The sequence below is a fragment of the Brienomyrus brachyistius genome, unplaced genomic scaffold, assembly GCF_023856365.1.
Source record: "Brienomyrus brachyistius isolate T26 unplaced genomic scaffold, BBRACH_0.4 scaffold35, whole genome shotgun sequence".
Lineage (NCBI taxonomy): Eukaryota > Metazoa > Chordata > Actinopteri > Osteoglossiformes > Mormyridae > Brienomyrus > Brienomyrus brachyistius.
The window spans coordinates 2,289,884-2,309,687 of record NW_026042310.1 but is presented as its reverse complement, the minus strand read 5'-3'; the positions used below and the strand labels follow the sequence as shown (position 1 = coordinate 2,309,687).

Below are 19,804 nucleotides of genomic sequence, written 5' to 3'. Positions count from 1 at the left end.
GATCTCTCCATACTACACAGAAGGCAACTTAAAGGTATCTGTAGAAGTGAAGCTTTGTGTTATTGATACTGTAACCCTGACGACGTAAATATTATCACCAGGTATAAGATTTGACGTCGCCGAATCACGAACCCATACGGAAGCTGCACCAAAAACATTTTATTCTATAAAAGGGGGGGGGATAATCACAACTGTACAGGGAAACTGACTTTTCACACCATTTCTCACAGTATCAAAAAGCTCACGTTTTCCTCGCTGATCTTTACACATTTGTTCTGTACAAATACAAAAGAAATATTTGTATTATAACAATAACTGCATTGCACTGAGTATTATATTACTGGCCCATAAATTACTGCATTCAATATAAAATACCTATGATTTTTAAGAAGATTTAGATTATGATGAGTAGAAGCACACAGGCGCACCCGTACACACGCACAGAAACACACGCGCACAAGTCCTTTGTCATTAACATCACTCCAGCACCAGAGGGCGCTGTTCCCTTCAGTTTGCCATTTATCCACACTGCTAACAGTCACATACCGGTCTTTACGTCTTGCGGCAATACAATCATTAACGAAAGAAGTTTTAAAAAGCCTCAGCTAGATAGTCCACGAAAAGAAACAGTGGCGGGTGTACTTAAATAAACCTCGAGCAGTAACTAAAAACTTTGCAAACTGAATCTCTCAACTTACGCGAGACATGACAGGTCATCAGACAGTCGTATATTCGTCTGGGTTGGGGGGAGGGGAGGCTGGAATTTCGTTATTGTTGGATGCCGTTTGACCTGCTCGTCTACAAGGTGTAAGCAAATGGAGCGGGCGACGTTACAGAGGAATCATTTGATGCGTGTGCGCGCTGCAAATCTGGGGCCGCCAGCATTAAGGGAGGCTGGCCAGTCTCTGGGAGACACCACCGTATGGATGATCTCGTGCTGGCGGTCCATTGCTGCACGTGCTCCCCACTTTCACCAAAAAAAATAATAAAAAAATGGTACTTTCCATGCAACACCAGTGAGCACAACACACGTGAAACTTCTCGCATAATTAAAACAAACAAAAAGGAGTTAACACGTTTCTTAAAACCAGAGGGGAAAAAAAAGAAAAATAAAACGAAAGATATTTCACATTGTCTAGTCAGTGTTAAAAATAGATATCCACCCGTTACATGTATTCTGCACTTCTGAGTACTTATATACATTATGTACATTTTGTTTTACTGTATTTTTAATTATTCATCATTGTCCTAATGTCTATGAACAGTTTACAAAAAGAATTGCAATTAAATACACATTTCTTTTAAAAAAGATGTGCTTAGTAACACTTTAGATTACGTAAAAGAAATATAATCATCTAGCCCCCCCCATGTTGCTTGCTGGGTCTCGGCTTGTATCCTTTGCCTTCCTCCACGCGTACTCCGAGTGGCGGCTAACTGACTGGCACCCACGGCTGCCAGGATCTCACAGGGTGCCCGCTGCCCGCCAAGAGGAGCAGCCGGCCACAAAATGACACCAGCGACAACAGCTGAAGGCCAGTGACAATAATGTAGGGCGACGTGTGGGGATGGGCGCCCCCTTCAGGCATCTGGCATTAGTGCGCGCATGCTCCCAGGCAGGAGCTAGGAGGGGGGGGGGCTGATAGAAGACGGTCCTGGGTGGGGTCCTCTGCTTCACAGGCCCCGCAAACAAGCCCACCCTGCCACTTAACCCTGGTAAATTTCACTCGGCCTTCAGGGGCTAAAACTCAGCCAGTAGCAGCACATCACCCCAGAATTCATTTATTACACAATAATAAGCTTTTAAAAAAAGGGAAATCTCTGAGGCACGCATGTTCCCCCCCCACTCCAGTCCCTGCGGGTAGCGTGTTCAATCTCAAGCTGTTTCACAGCCTTTGCTGAAGCCAGGCGAGTTGCGGTTCGTGTCATAATGGGGATCGTGACGTTCCTTAGCCAGTCTCGACGGAACCAACCGAGAACACTGACGTTAAATCTAAGGGTACAGGAAGATGGAAGTCTTACAGCGTCAGGGATTAAATAAGGGACACGCCAACGGATTCACAGCTTCTCCCCACCTCATGTTCCCCAGGGTCGCTTACGGACATGCCACACGCCGGCATGTGAAACGTTAACGGCGGCGAGCCCCTCCCCCGGGCCGCATCGGAGACGACGACAACGAGGGTGGGGTGAGCTTTCCGAACCCGCTGTGGAAAACGATAACCTACAACGTTTAAAAAAAAAATTCAAAATTTGAAAACAGTAATTATAATTAAGAGGGGAAAAAAAAAAATCCACTGAGTAAACGATCAGAAGACAGCTCAGGATGTTGCCCCCGAAAATAATCCCAGAAGATGAGTATGTGATGGCCCTCTTACCCCCCCACCCCGTCAGCGCTGTTAAAGAGTCCTGGGCGTGTTGCCTAGCCATGCGGCAGCAGCAAGAAGAGTCCATTCCGGGGGGGGGGGGGGGGGGTGGCGGCATACATCCCCGCCCCCCAGCTGAGCCAGCACACCCCCCCCCACCCCAAACCACCTAGGGGCCACATTAGTTATTATACTTTCCATGCTTCCAGATCACCTGTGTAATAAGGCTTTTGGCCCCCGGGGTTGAATTTCACACCTACGGTAATGGGGGGGGGGTACTCTGGCTCCTATGGAGGGGGTGTGGGGGTTATGACTAACAAACGTGGCGTACTGACCAAGAAATTCCCACTGTCACTCAGCTCCTCCCCCATACGTGGGAGAAGGTGGGAGGGAGGAGAGCTGGGTTGGGGGAGGCGGAGCCATCTGTAGTCCCACCTCCCACACCCGGCGCGTGGTTCTTGAGCCGCCATCTCCATGGTAGCGCGCTCACGCGGTTCACATCATGACGTGGCGGCGCCGGTGCAGCGCGAGGTGGTCGGAGCGCGAGAAGCTGCGGTCACAGTCTGTGCAGCGGAAGGGCTTGATGCCGGTGTGCTTGCGGAAGTGACGCGTCAGCTCGTCGGAGCGGGCGAAGCGCCAAGTGCAGCCCTCCCAGGTGCAGTGGTACGGCTTCTCCCCTGGGGGGGGGGGGCAGGGGGGGGGGAGGGTTAGACCCAAGCAGAAATTAGCCAGGGCCCAGACGGTAACACCGCATCTGCACGCATCACGGTCTCGCCTGGCCTGGTCACGTGACTCGCGGAACCAGACTGGACCGAACCAAACTCAGGCACTGGGGGGGGGGGGTGTACCTGTGTGTATCCTGCGGTGTGCCTTCAGGTGGGAGCTCTTGGTGTAGACCTTGTTGCAGCCGTCATAGTCACACATGTGGACTCGCCTCCTCTTCATGTCCGGCGAATCGGGGTCAGCCGGGATGTCCAGGTCGGCCCCCGAGCTAGAGGAGGGAGAGCGGGAAGGCGAGGCGACGAGGGGCGGAGAGGGAGAAGGAACAAGAGTCTTTGGTTAGGCACGGAATGTGACAGTCATTTCCCATGATGCCCCTGGAGCAGCCCCCCCCACACCGAACTAAAGCCTAAGGCTTTAACTGTCACACACACAGAAGGTGGGTTACTCCAAGTTAAGTGCCATTTCGGGTAGTCCTTGTGCTTATTTCTACAGTCCTCACTTTGCCTTGAAATAATGGCGCTCGGCAGCCCGGTGAATGTGGTCTGCATGTGCCTGGGAGTGACCCGCGTTAGGAATGCTACTGGCAGGCTGCACACGGCAGTTACGCTCGGCAGCCGCCTTATCTCCGAGGGCGGGCGGGTCCTTTTACGACGGGCTGCCGGTGCAGGGCGGGGCCACACCCTGCACAGGACACACCCACCACCACAACAATTATGCTCTTCGGAGCGACCCACGGGATTCGATCCGATGACCTCACGGGCACGTCGGCAAGGCATGATGGGTTCAAGATTCTTCAATTGTCACGTGCATAGTCATACAGGTACAACGTGCAGCGACATGTATCAGAAAAAAAAATTAAACAAATAAATTAAAAGCCAGCTGCCCAGCCGGAGTAACAATGAGAGCGGAATATTCTGGAAAAGGGTCCGTCAGTCATCACCCGTACCTTTTAACCCTGGACTCGGCACATGCTGATGCCGGCGTCCACTTGCCTGTTAGCAGCTCCCGTTTAACACGGTTCACATCACACACTCTCACCTCCGTCGCTCATTCCCGTAGCTTGCACACAGGGTGCCATACCCTGAAACAGCCACCAGAGGGAGCGCTACCCCAGATCCCACACAGCTGGACAGTTTCCAGTCCAGTGCTGTCTCCCGCTCGCTCCCCTCCCTCTCACCCTCTTGTTTTCTCTCTCTCTCTCTCTCTCTCTCTCTGGGTCCCACCCCCTCCTTTCCTTCCTCTCTCCCTCCCTTCCTCCTCCCAGCCTTTTCTCTCCCCCCCCCCCCCACCCACCCACCCATCACCCCGGCCGTTTGCTCAAACACACTGCACCAGAAAAGGATTTTTTTTTTTTCATTCACAGCCCCCACGCCCCCCTCCCTCGCTCTCTCTTAAGGGAGGTGTGACACCAGGCAGCATTACGTAACCTTGTTTACACCCAGTTGAGGCACAACCCTGCCCAGCAACACACACGCACGCACGCATGCACACACACACACACACACACACACACACAGATGTGTGTAGCCTGCTCTCACACACAATGCCCTGACCCCTTGCCCCCCAAGCACGTAAGCTGCACGAGGCCTTATGTAAGAGTCCTACGGAGGTGACGCAGTACTGAGGCGGGGGGGGGGCATGACGGCATGCTCACTCACCCGGTATCCATGCCCCGCGTGCTGAAGGAGGCGGAACCGGACTCGGTGCCACTCTCCACATCACTGTCGCTCTGGAACTCCACCGGCGATGCAGACCCGGGCTTGATGCGTACTGTCAGGGGTCAGAGGTCAAAGGTCACGGCTCAATGTCAAATTATCGCCCTTCTCTCGTTCGATGGCAGCCCCCACTAACGAGCTGACAGACGTCCACAGATCCCAGTAAAGGGGCCTGCTCTTGGACCCTTGCACGACATGTCCAGTGCCTCAGTGGGTCCAGCAAAAAATATATATGCATACACACACACACACACATATATATATATGGGTTAAACTCTGTAATAAAGCTCAGATTAATAATAATAATAATAATAATAAAACAAAAACACATAACCACAAAATAACATTCTGTTTCAGGTCCTGCTGAACGGCAGAATGAGTGAGCAGGCTGTTCAAAGTTTACCCGCCTGTCCCATTGTTCGCGGAAAACCTGCCCCCCCGCCCCCGAACCATGCTCAACACCACATTCAAAGTGTAAAGGGCCCATCTTCTCTGTGAATATGCCGGGAGTAACCAGGCCGGAAGGCGTGAAAACGCAGCCATGTGACCCCCCCCCCACTGGGGGCCAAAGAGCATGGGGGTGGATTGTCCTGTCCACCATGACACACACAGTTTCCCAGGCAGATCACGGTCACCTCAGGGTCCTAGCCCAGGTCCTGTTTGGTGGCACCGTTGCGGTTTCGCACCCAAACCCGGGCGTCATTCGAGATCCTGTTTGTCGGAAAGCCAGCTCAGACTTCCTCAATGCGAGACGACGACGCCGTACTTTTTCACGTTCAAAGCGAGAGGACCAGAGTCACGGTGGACCTGAACACAGTAATGCTTTATGAGAACGAGAGGACAGTGAGTGGCTCAGCGAGTTAGGCACCAGAAGGCTGCTGGTTTAAATCCCATGGTCCATTTCACTTTTGGGCCCCTGAGCAAGGGCCTTAATCCCCAATTACTGCGCACCCTGCTTTCTCAAAAAAACTGTACTTTGCTTTGGACAAATGTGTCCGCTTACTCAAACGTAAACAAGAGGGCCATTTGTTAAACCCACTCACGACCTGAAAGGGATTCGCAGCGCTGTTAACCAGGTCTCCGGGTCTGTTAGCATATCCTAGCGGTTGACATCTCCCTCTTAACTAGTACTCGATGGAATGTTTACAGCCAGGAGAGCATGGGGGACAAGGTTAAGCTGCTAGTATTGTTAGCAAAGCTGTACCGGGATGAATTATAATGTTTCCGTCGCGAAGGGTGTGTGACTCAGTGGGTTAAGATCATAAGGCCGCTGGTTCAAATCCCATGGATGACTGAACGGTTGCGCCGCTGGGCCGCTGAGCCATACCTCAAAAGAAATTTATGAAGCATCTGCTGAATTAATTAAATGTTTTTAGGCGGCGGGAGATTCTGTTGATGTCCGCGCCGTTCTTGCGGAGCAGGCGGAGGTGAAGGGATACTCACCAGAGCCTTCGGAGCGGCCATCGCTGCCAATGAGGGGCACGGTGATGGCGGCGGTGGCCATGCCGTCGCTGGGCATGGTGGTGTAGACCACGGGCAGTGACTGCACCACCACGGGGATAGTCTGCAGCTGACCCATCTTGCTGGGCATGTTCACCGATGGGATGGTGTGGATGACGTGCAGGATCTGCTGGCCGCCCACGCCCTGGGTGGAGGCCAGGATGGAGCCAGGAGACAGCACCGCTGGGATGGGGGTGGTGGTCACGGCCTGGGCGCCCGGCGTGGCAGCGCCTGAGGGGCTGGACGCGGCCGCCGTCGCCGGCGGGAGGCTGGATCGCGGCTTGTTCAGGGATAGGTCGACCGGCTCCGTCTGGTCCACGGACAGGATCTCAGGCTTGGCCGTGCAGAGGGGCGGGGGGGAAGCAGACTCCGAGGGGGCGGGGCCTTTGGCCTTGGGCCCGGCGGGAGATGGGGAGTCCTCACAGGCCTCAGGTTTCTGGGTGGGGGGGACGCGGTGGGAAAGAAGATCAGCAGGACGCACACGCACAGACACAGACACACGCAGGGATGGATTCCCCAGCAGCACCGTGTGCCCTATTAACTGGTTTATGTTTCTCCCGACTGGTCACTTTACCGATTCCCTTACAGCAAAAGCAGGTAAATGCATAACACCCTCCCACCCTAACAGCGGCCCACGCCCAGCCGCAGGGGATGGTGTCCGTCGATGAAACCAGCACGGATCCCTCAGTGCTGGCATGCTGTCAGAATCCGGGCTGATCCGAAATGGGGGGGGGGGGGGGGGGGGGATGGGGGCCACTCTGGATGCCTGACGCAGAATTTTATCGAGGAGCCCAAATCGAAACCAGCCACGGAAGACAAAGGGAGGCCACAGAGAAAAGGGAAAATAAAAAAAAAAAATAATAAATTAAAAAGAGAGATAGAGAGGGAGGAAGGGGGTGGGGCAGGGGGAGAGAAAAAGGAGAGTGGGTGGGAAAGGCCTCCGGTTGTCATGGAAACTGGAAGGTACCAGCTGACTCACTTCCTCGCCTCCTTCCCAAATTCCCACCCCTTCGCCCCCCCCAGTCCGCCTATTCCTCCTCTATCCCTGGCTCGACCCAAATACACCCCCCCCCCCCTCCAAAAGCCAACATGGCGAAGCACCTCAGCAAATATATAAGTACATAAGCAAGCGGGTCTGTGCTCCATGCCCCCCCCCCCCCCCAAGCTGCCGCAGTAACCATAGAATCTAAGCGTCTCGCTCCACTGGTGCTGTAGGCGGGCCCTTTCCAGCAGCCGTGTCTGATAGCCATCTCTTCCGGGGTGCCCTGCCTCAGCCCCGCCCACAGGAACAGTTCGGGGGGGGGGGGTGTGAACACAAGCCCGCGTGGGCCTCGGTGCCCGGAAACTTCTCGTTCGTTTCCTCCGCTTCCCGGGTGGCCGCTGGACGGTTTGCAACAGACGCTGAATGTTGATGATGGGAGAATTAAATCCCGAATGCCTGCCTGTGAGGTCATCGGCATGGAGCCGGGAGAGGAGGAGGAGGAGGAGGAGGAGGAGGAGGAGGGCCAGGGAGCGGCAGCCCACTGTGGGCCCCGCAGATACAGCAGCGCCTCCGCAACGTGTCGACACGCCAGCCAATCCTGCCCGCTGCCCCTCAAAACGCCGGGTCAATGAGGGTGTGTAAAGTTCAGCCGCACCGGGCAGACCCCCCCCACCGGCCGCCAGGCCCGACATCAGAGGAAGAGCCGTGCGGCACTTCCTCTTTGTGCGAGAGTGCCTCTGTAGCGGGAGGACAAAGCGGCACGCGTGCGTCAGCCCCATCCCGAGTGTCCGCACACGTGCGCCGCGCGTCCGCATGTGTGTACAGCCCGTATGAGCCGCACAGAGTGTGCCAGCGGCGTGGGGTGGGGTGGGGTGGGCGGGTACGGGCAGGCTACATCACAGAGCTCCCGCCAGAGCCCGGTTGCCATGGCTACCGGGGGATGGAAGCCTCCCTCGGTGTGTTTCGCCAGAGCCCCAGCAAAATCCCGCAGTGACGGGAGGGATGGCCGCCCGCCCTCCAGCGCCCCCTGCTTTAACCCAAAGGAAGGTCAGCAAGCCAGGCGGTAACTGACGAGAGGCCCAGGTGTACAGCGCCCTCCCCCCCATCCCCAAACGCTAATGAAATAAACGCCCCCTGTCTCTGCCCTCTGCCTATACGAAGCCAGGCTCTCTGTCCCCAGGGTCTGCCTTTCGGAGGAAGTGTCATGTGATCTCCCACACCCCCCACCCCCCACCCCCCACCGCCAAAAACGCTCGCACACTCACCGAGCTCTCCGCCTCCTCTGGCTCCACCTTCACTTGCACCGCCGGCATCGTTCCCTTGGAGTCAGAGTTGGAGGTGCGGGGCTTCTTAGGACTTGCTTCGCACTGTGGGGGGGGCGGGGGGGGGGTGGGGGCAAATGTTAAATATAAGATAACAGGGGAGAGAGAGAGAGAGAGAGAGAGAGAGAGAGAAGACTGGGGGAGGTCACAAACAGAGAGGTAGCAGAGAGGAGGGAGCAGTCAGGTGTTAGGAGAGAGATGCGATTCAGGCAGGAGGAACAAGAGGAGGAGGAGACAGATGGAGCAAGAAAGCAGGCAAAGCCGCCACCGGGGCGCTTAGCAAAGCGAGAGAGAGGAGGAGGAGAACTTCACCTTCACCAGCGAGAAAACGGGAGGAAGAGAGAGACATTAAAAACTGGAGAGGAAGGACAAGAAGGAGATGTAATCCTAGACAGTGTGACTCAGGGAAGGACAGGAGTGGGAGAATGAGAGAGAGAAAGGGAGGGAGAGAGGGAGAGAGGGAGGAGTACTCGGCAAACCTTTCTATAGCAACCAGAGTCACACCCTGTTCCTCAGAGCCGAGAGCACAGAGAGACACACCAGCAAGTCTCCAGACTGAGCCGCAGCACTCAGGAGTGGGACGGTAATGCTTAGCGGAGGAGGGGCCGCCCGCGAGCCAGCTGCGGCGGATTCCACCCGGGGGCGTGGCCACACCCATCACTGTAGGGTGTGGCCAGCCCATCCCCCCCCCCACCGAGCAGCTCACCAGCCGGCTCGCAGTCAGCCAATGCCACGCCCTGGTGAATTTCAGCACCGTAAAATAATAAAACTGGGTCAGCACCGATTTCCGGGCCAGACGGCGCCGAGGGCGCGAGGTTCTCGCAGGTTTGGAGCAGGCCTGGCCGAAGGGGGCCCTTTTCCCGCTGCGTTCCGAGACGGGGGGGGGGGCCAGGGGAGAGGGGCATGTGCTCGTGTTTAACGGGGGTCCTCCTCTGGCTTTCATGCCGGGTGGGTGGAGCAGTTCCAGGAATATAAGAGGGTGGGATGGGTGGGGCCCAGACCCACACCCACCCCAGCAGGAAGCTGTGAGTGGGGGAGGGTTTCATTAAAGAAGGGGCTATGGGGTGTTGGGGGGGAAGGGGATTAGAGAGGAACGCAGAGCCTCAATCTGGGTCAGGGCCCTCTGAGTGACCCGCGGGCGTCCGGATGGAGCGAGGACAGTGGAACACACACATACACACACATACACACACATACACACACATACACACACCCCTGTAGACCCCACAAGCACGGGGATTTTTACATCTCCCAATATCCATCCCAGAACTCCGGGTCATTCATGCCGAGTTCTAGAAACTCACCACTGGGAAAGAGCAGAGGAAAGCAGGTGAGGCCCCGCCCATTCTGACCCCCCCCCCCCCCCCCCCATGACCTCTGACCCCTGACCCACATGCACTGTAATAGCCCGGTATCCCCGGCCTGAGGGTGGTAAGCTCCTCTCAAACGCCAGAGTCATAATCAGCCTTTAATTCGCCGCCTAAGACTCACATCCATCCACCCGTCCTGCCGAAAGATGCTGGTCATTTGGTCCACGGGTATGAAGCCTCCAGAGTAGAGAGAGAAAATGTGACTGTCTCCCTCAGACGCTTTTAATTAGCATCAACCGCTCTCGTGCCGCCGAAATTAACAGGGCCATCGGAACGCACAGCGACAACTCGGGTTTTACACCAGCAAATAAGCACACTAAACAAAGAGACACCGGCCTGCTCATTACATAACTGACATTTCGGCACCAAACGGAATCAAACGGCAAGACAAGACCGACAGCATCCACTCGACAAGACAGGCGATGCAAAACCGGGATAATATGACCGAACGACGGAATAACGTTCCTGGGCGACAGAACTGCTTTGGAAATGTTTCGATGTCAGGGCGGGTACACAGGAGGGGCCGAGCAAAACAAAGTACTCCAGACCCAGCAATGAAGAGAGACCGAGCAAGTCCTGCTGAAAAACACTCCCTTAAAGGGACGGGAGCCGGACGATCCGGCGGCTAACCGAATTAGCTGCGAACCGGCTTTGTGTCGTATCGACAGCATCAAGCACTTAAAAATAAAAGAAGAGCTGTGTATTAAAGTGGACATACAGTAAATACCTTCAGGAAAGAGGCTGGACTTCTACTTAACTGTACTATGGACGTTTAAACACGGCAAATCTGTGTTATCCAGTTCAGGGAGTTGTAGAGTTTTAGAGAGGAACTTTTTTATTTTTTTCCTTTAAGGGGAGATCGGACTGCAGCCAGAGGGGTTTTCTAAGCAGGCATGGGGGGCCAAGGCTGGAAGCCCCGTGCCGGATGGCTGTTTTTGGGTGCCGGGGCCGGGGAGGGCTCTGTGCCGATTGCACAATCCCGTAACATGAGATTTAAGGCCGCACCTCCAGCTTTCTGCCCGGGGCCCCTGTGGACCCCCGTGGAGGGCTTGGGGGGGGGGGGCTGAGGTGGGGGACGTGCCTCAGTGCAAAGGGGACCATCCTGTGCAAAGCAGACCCCCCCCACCCACAACCCAGCCCCCGCTTAGTACACAAATCAAACCTTTGCCCAAATTCCAGAGGGCAGACCAGCCCATCACCTCCCCCCCTTCACTCTCTGAGGGACAGTGTTGGGGGGGGGGGGTTAATGAGAGTCAGTGATCAGGAGGCTCTGTGTTTGGGGGACTGGGTGGGGGTGCAACAGGACTCCAACGCCCTGCGACCAGTGCAGAGTGTTAATGTGGAAGACGACACACACACACACACACGCACGCACGCACGCACGCACGCACGCAGGCACACACACACACACACACACGCACGCACGCACGCAGGCACACACACACACACACACACACACACACACACACACACACACACCTCCAACACTGTCTCGAGTGCGTCACAGCAAGCAGCCCCCGCTGCTGGGGATGTGTGTGTGTGTGTATATCTGTGTACACGGTGTACATGTCGATCACGCATACTAGTCTCTGTGCACCCGGGGGCGTGCGCGCTTCTCTGGGCGTGTGCTGCGGCAGGGCAGCTGCATACACGAGCTCACACCCACACACACTCGCCCACGGCACCTCCTCTGTGCTCGGATGCTGGCCAGTCATGTGACCTCAAACCCAGAGCAGCGGCAGGGGAGGTGACAATGGACGATTTACTCAGATCGCTTCCTCTAACGTGGGGACACTCTCAGTAGATGTGTCCGGCAAATTAACGCGCCAATACATGGGATAGATGAAATAAACTAATATTTGTGCTTTAATGCTGCTTTGATTTCAAAGATAAAAAGGCCCGAAAGGAGGGAAAGATGCAGAACAGACTTTACTGCAGGCTGACCAAACACTGACACTTATGAAGATTAAACAAAATAAATGGCCGGACAGTCATGCTAAGAGTCAGCCATGTTTTAGCCAGTCAGTCTTCTAGGTATGGCCTCTGTAAGCCCTTAAGCCCTGCCAGTATGTCCCATCTACTCTACACCATCACACTCCCAACACCCCAGGCGAGAGCGGGGACGACCCACCGTTGGGACTCGAATCCATGTCCCACGAGCGGAATTCAGCCCCATGACCCACGAGCGGGACTCAAACCCATGACCCATGAGCGGCATTCAGCCCCATGACCAGCGAGAGGGATTCAAACCCATGACCGGGACTCGAAACCATGACCAACAAGCGGGACTCGACCCCATGACCCATGCATGGGACTCAAACCAATGACCCAAAAGTGAGCCTCAAACCCTGAAATCTGTGCCCTTAATGCCAAGTCCACAGACATGGCACGTTTAAAAGGGTCTGTCCGTTTATTCTGGGCACTCTGAGACCAGGTTTCAAATGTGGGGGGGATTGCAAGGGGCGTGTGAAGCACCCCAGCAATCCTGGGAGGAGTGTGCGTGTGTTTAAGTGTGTCATGGCTCTGTAGTATTAATACAGGCTCCCCGTGAGGCAGGCATGCTGCCTTGGGGCTCATCTCTCTCTCTCTCTCTCTCTCTCTCTCTCTCTCTGTACCATCCAGCGCTGTCGCAGTGCTCTTCTTCACTCGGGGCCAACTCCCGGGGCCCGGACGGAGCCGCTGTGTCATCCACGTGCTGTTTGTCACCGATCCCGCTCCCTCCCGACCCCTTCCCCTAGGCCCCCACCCAGCCCAACACAGCTGTGACCTTACATATGTACCCCCCCCCCCCAGCTTTCCTTCCCTCTGACTTCAGTCCACTCGGCCTTAAAGAGACAGTACGGCACCGCTTCCCCCCCCAATCCGACGCCGGAGCCCAGGAGGCCCCCACCCACCTCTCCCCACCCAGGCTCACACCCCCCCCCCCCAACCCCAGTGCTCTCCACGGCCCCAGAGCAAGGAGTCACTGCTTTGCAACTGGGTGTGTCTGCCATCGCGGCACGGCCTCCGCCCTGGGCCTTGCAGACATACAGAGCGTGAGCATGCGTCACTGCACGCCGACCGTGCGCGCGAACGGCGGCGAGGCTCGTTGCGTCCAGGGACAAGACCGTAGGGCTTGTGCTGCTCCACTGCATGCATGCACTCACGGGACACACACACACACACACTCCTCTGGCGTGCAGGAAAATGCCCAGGAGTATCTACCAATGCCAGCATCGGCTGCTGTGGCAGGGTGGAGGTGGGGGCCATGCCTTATCACACCACACCCTGGTGATTGCTGCCCAACGCACGGCCTTATCCTCACACGCACACACATACACGCGCGCACGCGTTTGTCTGTTACTCTAGCGACTCTGTCCCTCCAGGAGGACGACTCTGAGGTTCAGCCTGGGACAAAAACCACCTGATTCAAGTAATTATCACTTTCATTGAAGCAAATTAACCACCCCCCAGTCAGTATAAATGGTGTAAAAAGAGCTCTGGAGCAGGGCTGTGCAGGGGCTGATGTGTGTGTATGGGGAGGGGGGCTCTGCTCCTCTTCTTCGTGAGGGAGACAGGAAGAGAGAAGCAGCACGCCCACGCCACCGAGAGAGCTAGGCATGGTCACGGCGGACGGCCGAGCCGCGGCTGCCCCACGTTGCTAGGGGAAACAGGACTCCAAGCACGAATACCCACGCACACACACACTGGGACACGCCCTCCCCGCCCTGTGAGCGGCTCCTCCCCCCCCCCCCCCCCCCCCACTGCAGCCAGCTTGGCAGAGCCGCAGGGGTTACCATGGGGACGGGATTCTTTCCGTGGTTAATGATTGTGCCGCGATGGTGGGGGGTCATTCTGTCACACCGGCTCTAATCTGGGGAGACACGGGCAATATCCCTACAAACCCTCCCAGCTCCCCCACCTCCGGGCGACCTCTACCGCCTCCCCCGCCCACCCCCGATGGGGCTTTCAACCCCAGAACTCCCCTAACCTCCACCCTCCTTTAAAAAAAAAATAAAAAAAAGTAGGGGGGGGTCCACACTTCCTGTACTTCCAAACTACCCCGCCATCACCACTTCGCCCTCCTCCCCCCTAAGCCCAGTCCTCAGCCCCCCACCCCACCGCGCTGACGCCAGGCTCGGCTTCCTGTCCGCGTCCCCACCCGCCGGCTCACGCGCCTCAGGATCTTCCGCCATCAGCTCCCACAAAGTAAACGTTGGTCGCTGATCGTATCTTCTGTGCGCGGGTGGGTGGGGGGACTGAGCTTCTCTTCCCAGGCGTGTCAAACACGTCAGAAACCAACCCGGAACTCTCTGTGCCCGCCGGCCCGCATGGGACCCAGACTCACGGCCAGCTTCCAACGTCTTGCTTATCGATTTGCACCCCCCATCCCCCCACGGGGTAGACGCGCCTTATCGGCACTCACGCGCACTCCCGGTGGGGGGGGCGGGGGGGGGACAAAGGTCTCTGAGGGCTCGGCCCAACTGGGGGCTGTGCCTTTCATGCCATGGCTGACACAGATGGTGGCCACTGGAAGGAGAGCAGGAGGGAGAGATAGAGAGAGTGAGAGAAAGGAGGGGAGAGGAAGGGGAGAGGGAAGGAGGGAGACAGAAAAAGTGAGAGGGTGGGAAGAGAGAGGGAAAGACAAACAGAGGGAAGCAGACAGAAAGAGACTAAAGAGAGAAGGAAGAGAGGGAAGAAGGGACATAGAGAGCGAAGGAATGCGAGAGGGAAGGAAAGAAGGAAGGAGACAGAAAGGGAGACAGGGAAGAGAGGGAAGGAGAGAGAGACAAAGAGAGCGGGAAAGAGGACAGGAATAAGAGGGGGAAGGAGAGAAAAACTGAAAAAGAGTGAAGACGGGGAAGGAGGGAGAGAGAAAGACGGAGAAAAGAAAGGAGAGGGGGAATAAGGGAGACAGAGGGAGAGAGAAAAAAAGAGAGAGATAAAGAGAGATGCAAGGAGGGAGAAAGAGAGAGAGGGAAGGGGAGAGAGAGAGAGGGAGAGAGTGAAAAAGAGAGAGAGACCTCACAGCTGCACCAGGCAGAGAGCAGAAGCCGCGTGGCCCTTCTGACATTTTCATGCCGGACAGGAAGTGGGGACCCCCCCCCTGCTCCCCATGACTCCCCCCTCCTTTAGAGAGCAGGGTGGCTCCTCTCAAGCTTCCTGACGACCCACATCTCAACGTTTCAGTCAAAACCCCCATGAGCAACACGGCCCAAGTCCAAAGCCACCTCACGGGCTGTCCTGCCCCCCCACCTATGCCTATGGCCCCCCACCCACCAACCTCACACTGACCAAATGCACGGGACGGTCGACATCACAGGGGTGGCCTGTAGTGGAGATTAAAGCCTTTTCGTCATAAAAGGTCGGCACTGTATAATCATGATCACCCTTGATTTTGTAGCGACCCGCAGAGACATCATAGTGCCCCCCCCCCAACCGATATAAAAATACAAGCGAAAGACAGCAACACTTGGGGCCCAACGGCCAATGTGTTACATCTATATTTATTGGTCTGCGGCCCTCGTGAGCACGACGTGCAAATCTGTAGGTGGTCAGGGGTTTGTGTCCGTGTGACAGCTGCATTTATAAGGGCCACAACCAACACCCCTCATCGAATTTAAGCTGCATGCCATCAGAGGGCGGGGGTGCCCACAGGAGAACTCAAGAACGCGGCTAGTGAAGGACTCAAGGCCTGGGAAGGCGGGGGGTCCCGCCCGAGGACCTGGACTCGTACCGAGATGCTCAGATGGACAGACAGCTAGCTGGTTAGCTACGGTGTCCACGGCCATGAGAAGCACCAAGTGTGCAGTCATGACAGCAATGAGGCAGGTCACGAGCCGCGCCCAGGCCAAGAACGTCGCGCGGCCCACGGACACACACAAGGTGAAAGCGAGGCATGGCTTCCAGAAGCCTCGCCCCCCCATCGAGGACACACATGAGGTCTAAAGGTTCCCATTCTCCAGGGCAGCTCAGGAGTCAAAGCAGACAAACCCTGTTTTTTTTTTTGGTCGTTCGTTTTTGCTTTTAAACAGAAACCCGAATCCTAAAAATAGTGCAGTCGGTGCTGGATGGAGACTGGCCCATCCCATTCCCAAAAGCAAACAGCGCTACACCCACCCCAGCGGTCAGGCTGGACATCCCTGGGGGTTGGGGGGGGGGGGTGCCAAGCCGCTACATCTTCTCCTTGTCAACAGACATACAGACAGTTTGTAACTAGCTTAACTATGGCTTGTTGGTAGCTGTTAATAATTGCTGTTCTGTCTGGACGGGGCGCGAGTGTGGTGGGGGGTGGGGGGTGGTGGGGGGCACACAGGGGCCAGGCGGTCCTCACCTTGGTTGCCAAAACCAGCTTTTGCTCAAGCCCCAGCAGTGAGGAATGTTTCCCCGACCAGCCCTGTAGATTTATCGGAGGCCGATAGCTAAGCTAGTCCTCATGTTGAAGGAAAGGGGGTTCCTAACTGGAGGGGGGGGGGGGGGGGGGGGGTCTGTTTTGGCCGTCGCCATTGCTACTACCAATTCATCAGCTATTGATGCATTTAAAACTCCCAGGATTCAGTGCTGGGGAGGCAAATATCACATGATCAAGTTTCGCATGAATAGTCACGTGAGCCCAGGTGTCTGGATGCTGCTTTGGCCCCTGCGCGTTGCCAAGATGGGGTCTGCACCCAAGATAACGCCAAGACCACGAGCGACCTGCACGTGCCTGCAGTGCACCAGCGCACTCCGAAAGTCTTTCACACTTTGTATCACCCTCTGTCCTATGCAGTGGTCTCACAGAATTGCTTCTGTGCAGCAGAGGATAAGGAAACGGCACCGGCACCAACTGACCCGGTCAATCCCGACGGCAGAACTCAATGAGGCAAAGTCTTATGTTCGGTACACCTTGGTCTGATCACCTGGCTGGCTGTCACCCCCGTCCCCCCGAGCCCACACGCTTCCCTACTCTCTCTCTCTCTCTCAAACACACACACACACACACACACACACACACACACACCACACACACACACACACACACACACACACACACACACACACACAGTCCCTCTCAGCGCGCTACTGTCTCTTTAAGAAACTAAGATGGTGTCTCGGCGGCCGCAGCGGCCGTTTCCTTCCTGCCTCTTTCGATCCGCACTTTAAACCCGCGGTCGAGCCCCGTCCGCCGAGGGATGGGAGCGACTCGGACCTCGGCGGGGGGTTGGTGGAGAGAGGAGGCACCAAAACATGCCCGCTAACCCCCGGCGAGCCCCGTCAGGGGTTCCGCCTTACAGCGCTGCCAAATTAACCATAAAAAGTCCCGGCGGCGCCCCAGCGCTACGCCGCCCGCGAAACGCCGTCGCCCCCCGCGCCCGTCCGTCACCCAGCTCGGCTCGCCAGCTAACCCGACCCCGCTGCTACCCCCGCTGGCGGCGCTCCGGCACGGTCCGGTCCGGCCCGGCGCACGAAGGCGGTCTAGCGGCCAGCGGCTGGCTAAAGGGCGGCGGCGGACTTACTTTACTCTTGCGGGTCTCCTTGTGCATCTCGCTGGCTGGGCGGGCGGACTGCAAGGGGGTCGACCGGCCGGGGTGTCTCACAATAACCGATATTATTATATATGTTTATAATAATATTTTTTTGCTGGCAGCCTTCCACTTTTCCAATGGACGTGTCGGGGAAGGGGGAAGGGAAATAAAAAGTAGAGGTCGCGTCTTCCGGGAGCCTCTTTTTTAAATCATATCCCCGCCGTCGAAGCGCTCTTTTCTTCCCCCTCGTCTCTCTCTCGGCGTGTTGTTACCGTGCTCGGGCTCGGGGCTGGGCTGGGCTGGGCTGGGCTCGCCTGGCTCCGTCTCTCCTCCGCCTCTCCCTGCTTGTGACCCCACCCTGCGTCCCCACCCCTCGGCCGTGTCAATCAGCGCAGGCAGCCGCAGAGGAGCTCGGACCGGCGGCGGCGGCGGTGGCGCGCCCGCCGCGTACGCGCATTGCAACATCGCGGTCCGAAACCGGGGGGTCGGATGCACGCGCCCGGTGGCCCCCGCCTCGAGCCGCCCAGATGTCCTCCTATGCGACGTCCCCGTTGGCTTTTTAACAAAACAGCCCTCCCCGAAGTTTCTTCTGCCTCTTCCCCTCCATCCTTTTTGTATCAACCACCCTTCACTTTTCTGTGCGATCGGACCGATGCTGAGCACAGTGGACGCGGGTCTGATGTAATGCCCTGTTTTCTCCCCCACCTCCACCGATGCTTCATCGCTGGACTCTGGAGGTCCAACAGGAACCGGGCGTGGACCTGGCAAATCGATAACAAAAAATGCGCGACCCCGTGACCGGACCTCGATCGCACCCGTGTGCGCGCGGGAAGTGTTAATTCTTTGGTGTGACTTGCGTATGGGCGGCTTTTAGGGTGGCTTGTCATCAGCCACGCGAAGCCTATACTTGAAGGCCACCGGGATGACTTCAGCTGTCACTGGATGTCGCACAGATGTCCTGTAAAACGTGTCGCCGTGACACGCAAACGAAACACTCCCGCTTTTAAAATATGAATTCGTGTGTTTTAAATTAATTCCTTGAATATGGGTGTGGTGACTTAAAATGCAGTCAAAAAGAATCCGTGGCTTTGTGTAAAATGCCAGGGTGTGGTACATTCTGAAATCCACCCTTGTAAAAGAGCAGTAACCTATTTAATTTGTTTTCCCGTCTCTCTTAAGGTTTAGTTATAGCATTACAAGTCGGTATCTTTTTAAAAATCAAATTCATTTGGGTGTATACTGTATAAATGTCGCACTGGTAAATTAATAAAATGTAAAAATTGTGGTGCTCGATTTAATAGGATACGTGTGTGGGAGTCACGTTAAATACTTGATAAGTTAGCGTTCCTGAAGAGATAACGTGCGGCGAGTTCTAATACACATTAGTGCTTTAATTCAAACTGTGTGCTCGAGTCCATTTTCCGGGTATACATGAAGAAAATGCGTTTGAAGAAAATGCGTTTAATATGCTGTGTATGCTGTGTGTTTGCATGGCAGTGTCAACACGACGCGACTTTCATAGCAAGGCTGGTCGCTGACTGTATTCTTATTGTGGCTCTGAATTTAAAATAATATGTTGCACGATGGTCTTCTCGGTTGGGGGTTCGAATCCCACCTCTGCCTGTGGGGTGTCCGTGCATGTTCTCTCTTCCACCTAGTCCAGAAACATGCAGTTTGGTTAAAATGATATCACTGAATTGCCCAAAGTATGTAATGGTCTGTGAGTTTTTCCACAGAAACCTTATCTTCTGTCATGTGCTGCGTGGGTTTCAACCCTACCCCCTACAGTTTGTTACATATAGGGCCTAGCACTACGTTACATGTAAAAACCAAAGTTCAAAACTTGCTTTATTTCACTCTGATTGTACGCTGACCCGAGCGAGCATAAATGCCCACTAATTAACAGCAGCCACAGCCTGTTTCAAAGCGGACAGCACTGAGTTCTCGTTTTCATGGCTCGTGATCACGACGTTTTGTCAGACACGTGTACGCTGCGTCCTACGAAACCATGTAATATACGTATCACATCAGCAGCTGCTATGTGGTTTGACTGGCAAGCCTGTAAAGGGTATGAGGGGCTTGTTATTAAACTCACTACGATTAAAATGCTTCTATAGCCGTACAATAACATTACCACAAGGTCGAATTAAACCGTTGGGCTGTATTACACCCGTGGCACACCCATTTAGGATAGTCCTTCACTATACCCTGCTATGGACAAGCTAACAGCTGTGCGTCCAACTGATGTTCCCATCTGATAACAACGCGAACAGAAGAGTATCAGTGTTGTACTTAATGTAACGGGGCTGTTTCATGGGCACCGAGTCATTCAAAGCAAATGCATCTTA

At 55.5% G+C, this 19,804-nt stretch overlaps 1 protein-coding gene across 2 annotated transcripts; it reads right to left on the bottom strand.

Moving 5' to 3' along the window:
• Window positions 1–144: 144 nt before the first annotated feature.
• On the bottom strand, window positions 145–18,290 carry klf8 (Kruppel-like factor 8). 2 transcript variants are annotated; one of them, XM_048997828.1, is made up of 6 exons: window positions 17,448–18,290; window positions 8,546–8,647; window positions 6,242–6,734; window positions 4,742–4,853; window positions 3,209–3,351; window positions 145–3,037 (listed from the first exon to the last, which is right to left on the bottom strand). In XM_048997828.1, exons 1-6 carry the CDS (start codon window positions 17,472–17,474, stop codon window positions 2,856–2,858), a joined length of 1,059 nt encoding a protein of 352 aa, XP_048853785.1. In that variant the 5' UTR covers window positions 17,475–18,290; the 3' UTR covers window positions 145–2,855. The 2 variants fall into 2 exon arrangements, with proteins under 2 accessions (XP_048853785.1, XP_048853786.1); XM_048997829.1 differs by lacking the exon at window positions 17,448–18,290 and adding an exon at window positions 9,082–9,473.
• Between the last annotated feature and the right edge of the window lie 1,514 nt (window positions 18,291–19,804).

Excerpts from the sequence above, each read along its gene's own strand:
- klf8 (XM_048997828.1), bottom strand. The coding sequence starts at position 17,474 with ATGCACAAGGAGACCCGCAAGAGTAAA. Across the intron at positions 6,735-8,545 it reads CAGAGGAGGCGGAGAGCTCG|AAACCTGAGGCCTGTGAGGA; the intron begins GTGAGTGTGCGA and ends CCCCCCACCCAG. Across the intron at positions 4,854-6,241 it reads TGGCCGCTCCGAAGGCTCTG|TACGCATCAAGCCCGGGTCT; the intron begins GTGAGTATCCCT and ends GACCCCTGACAG.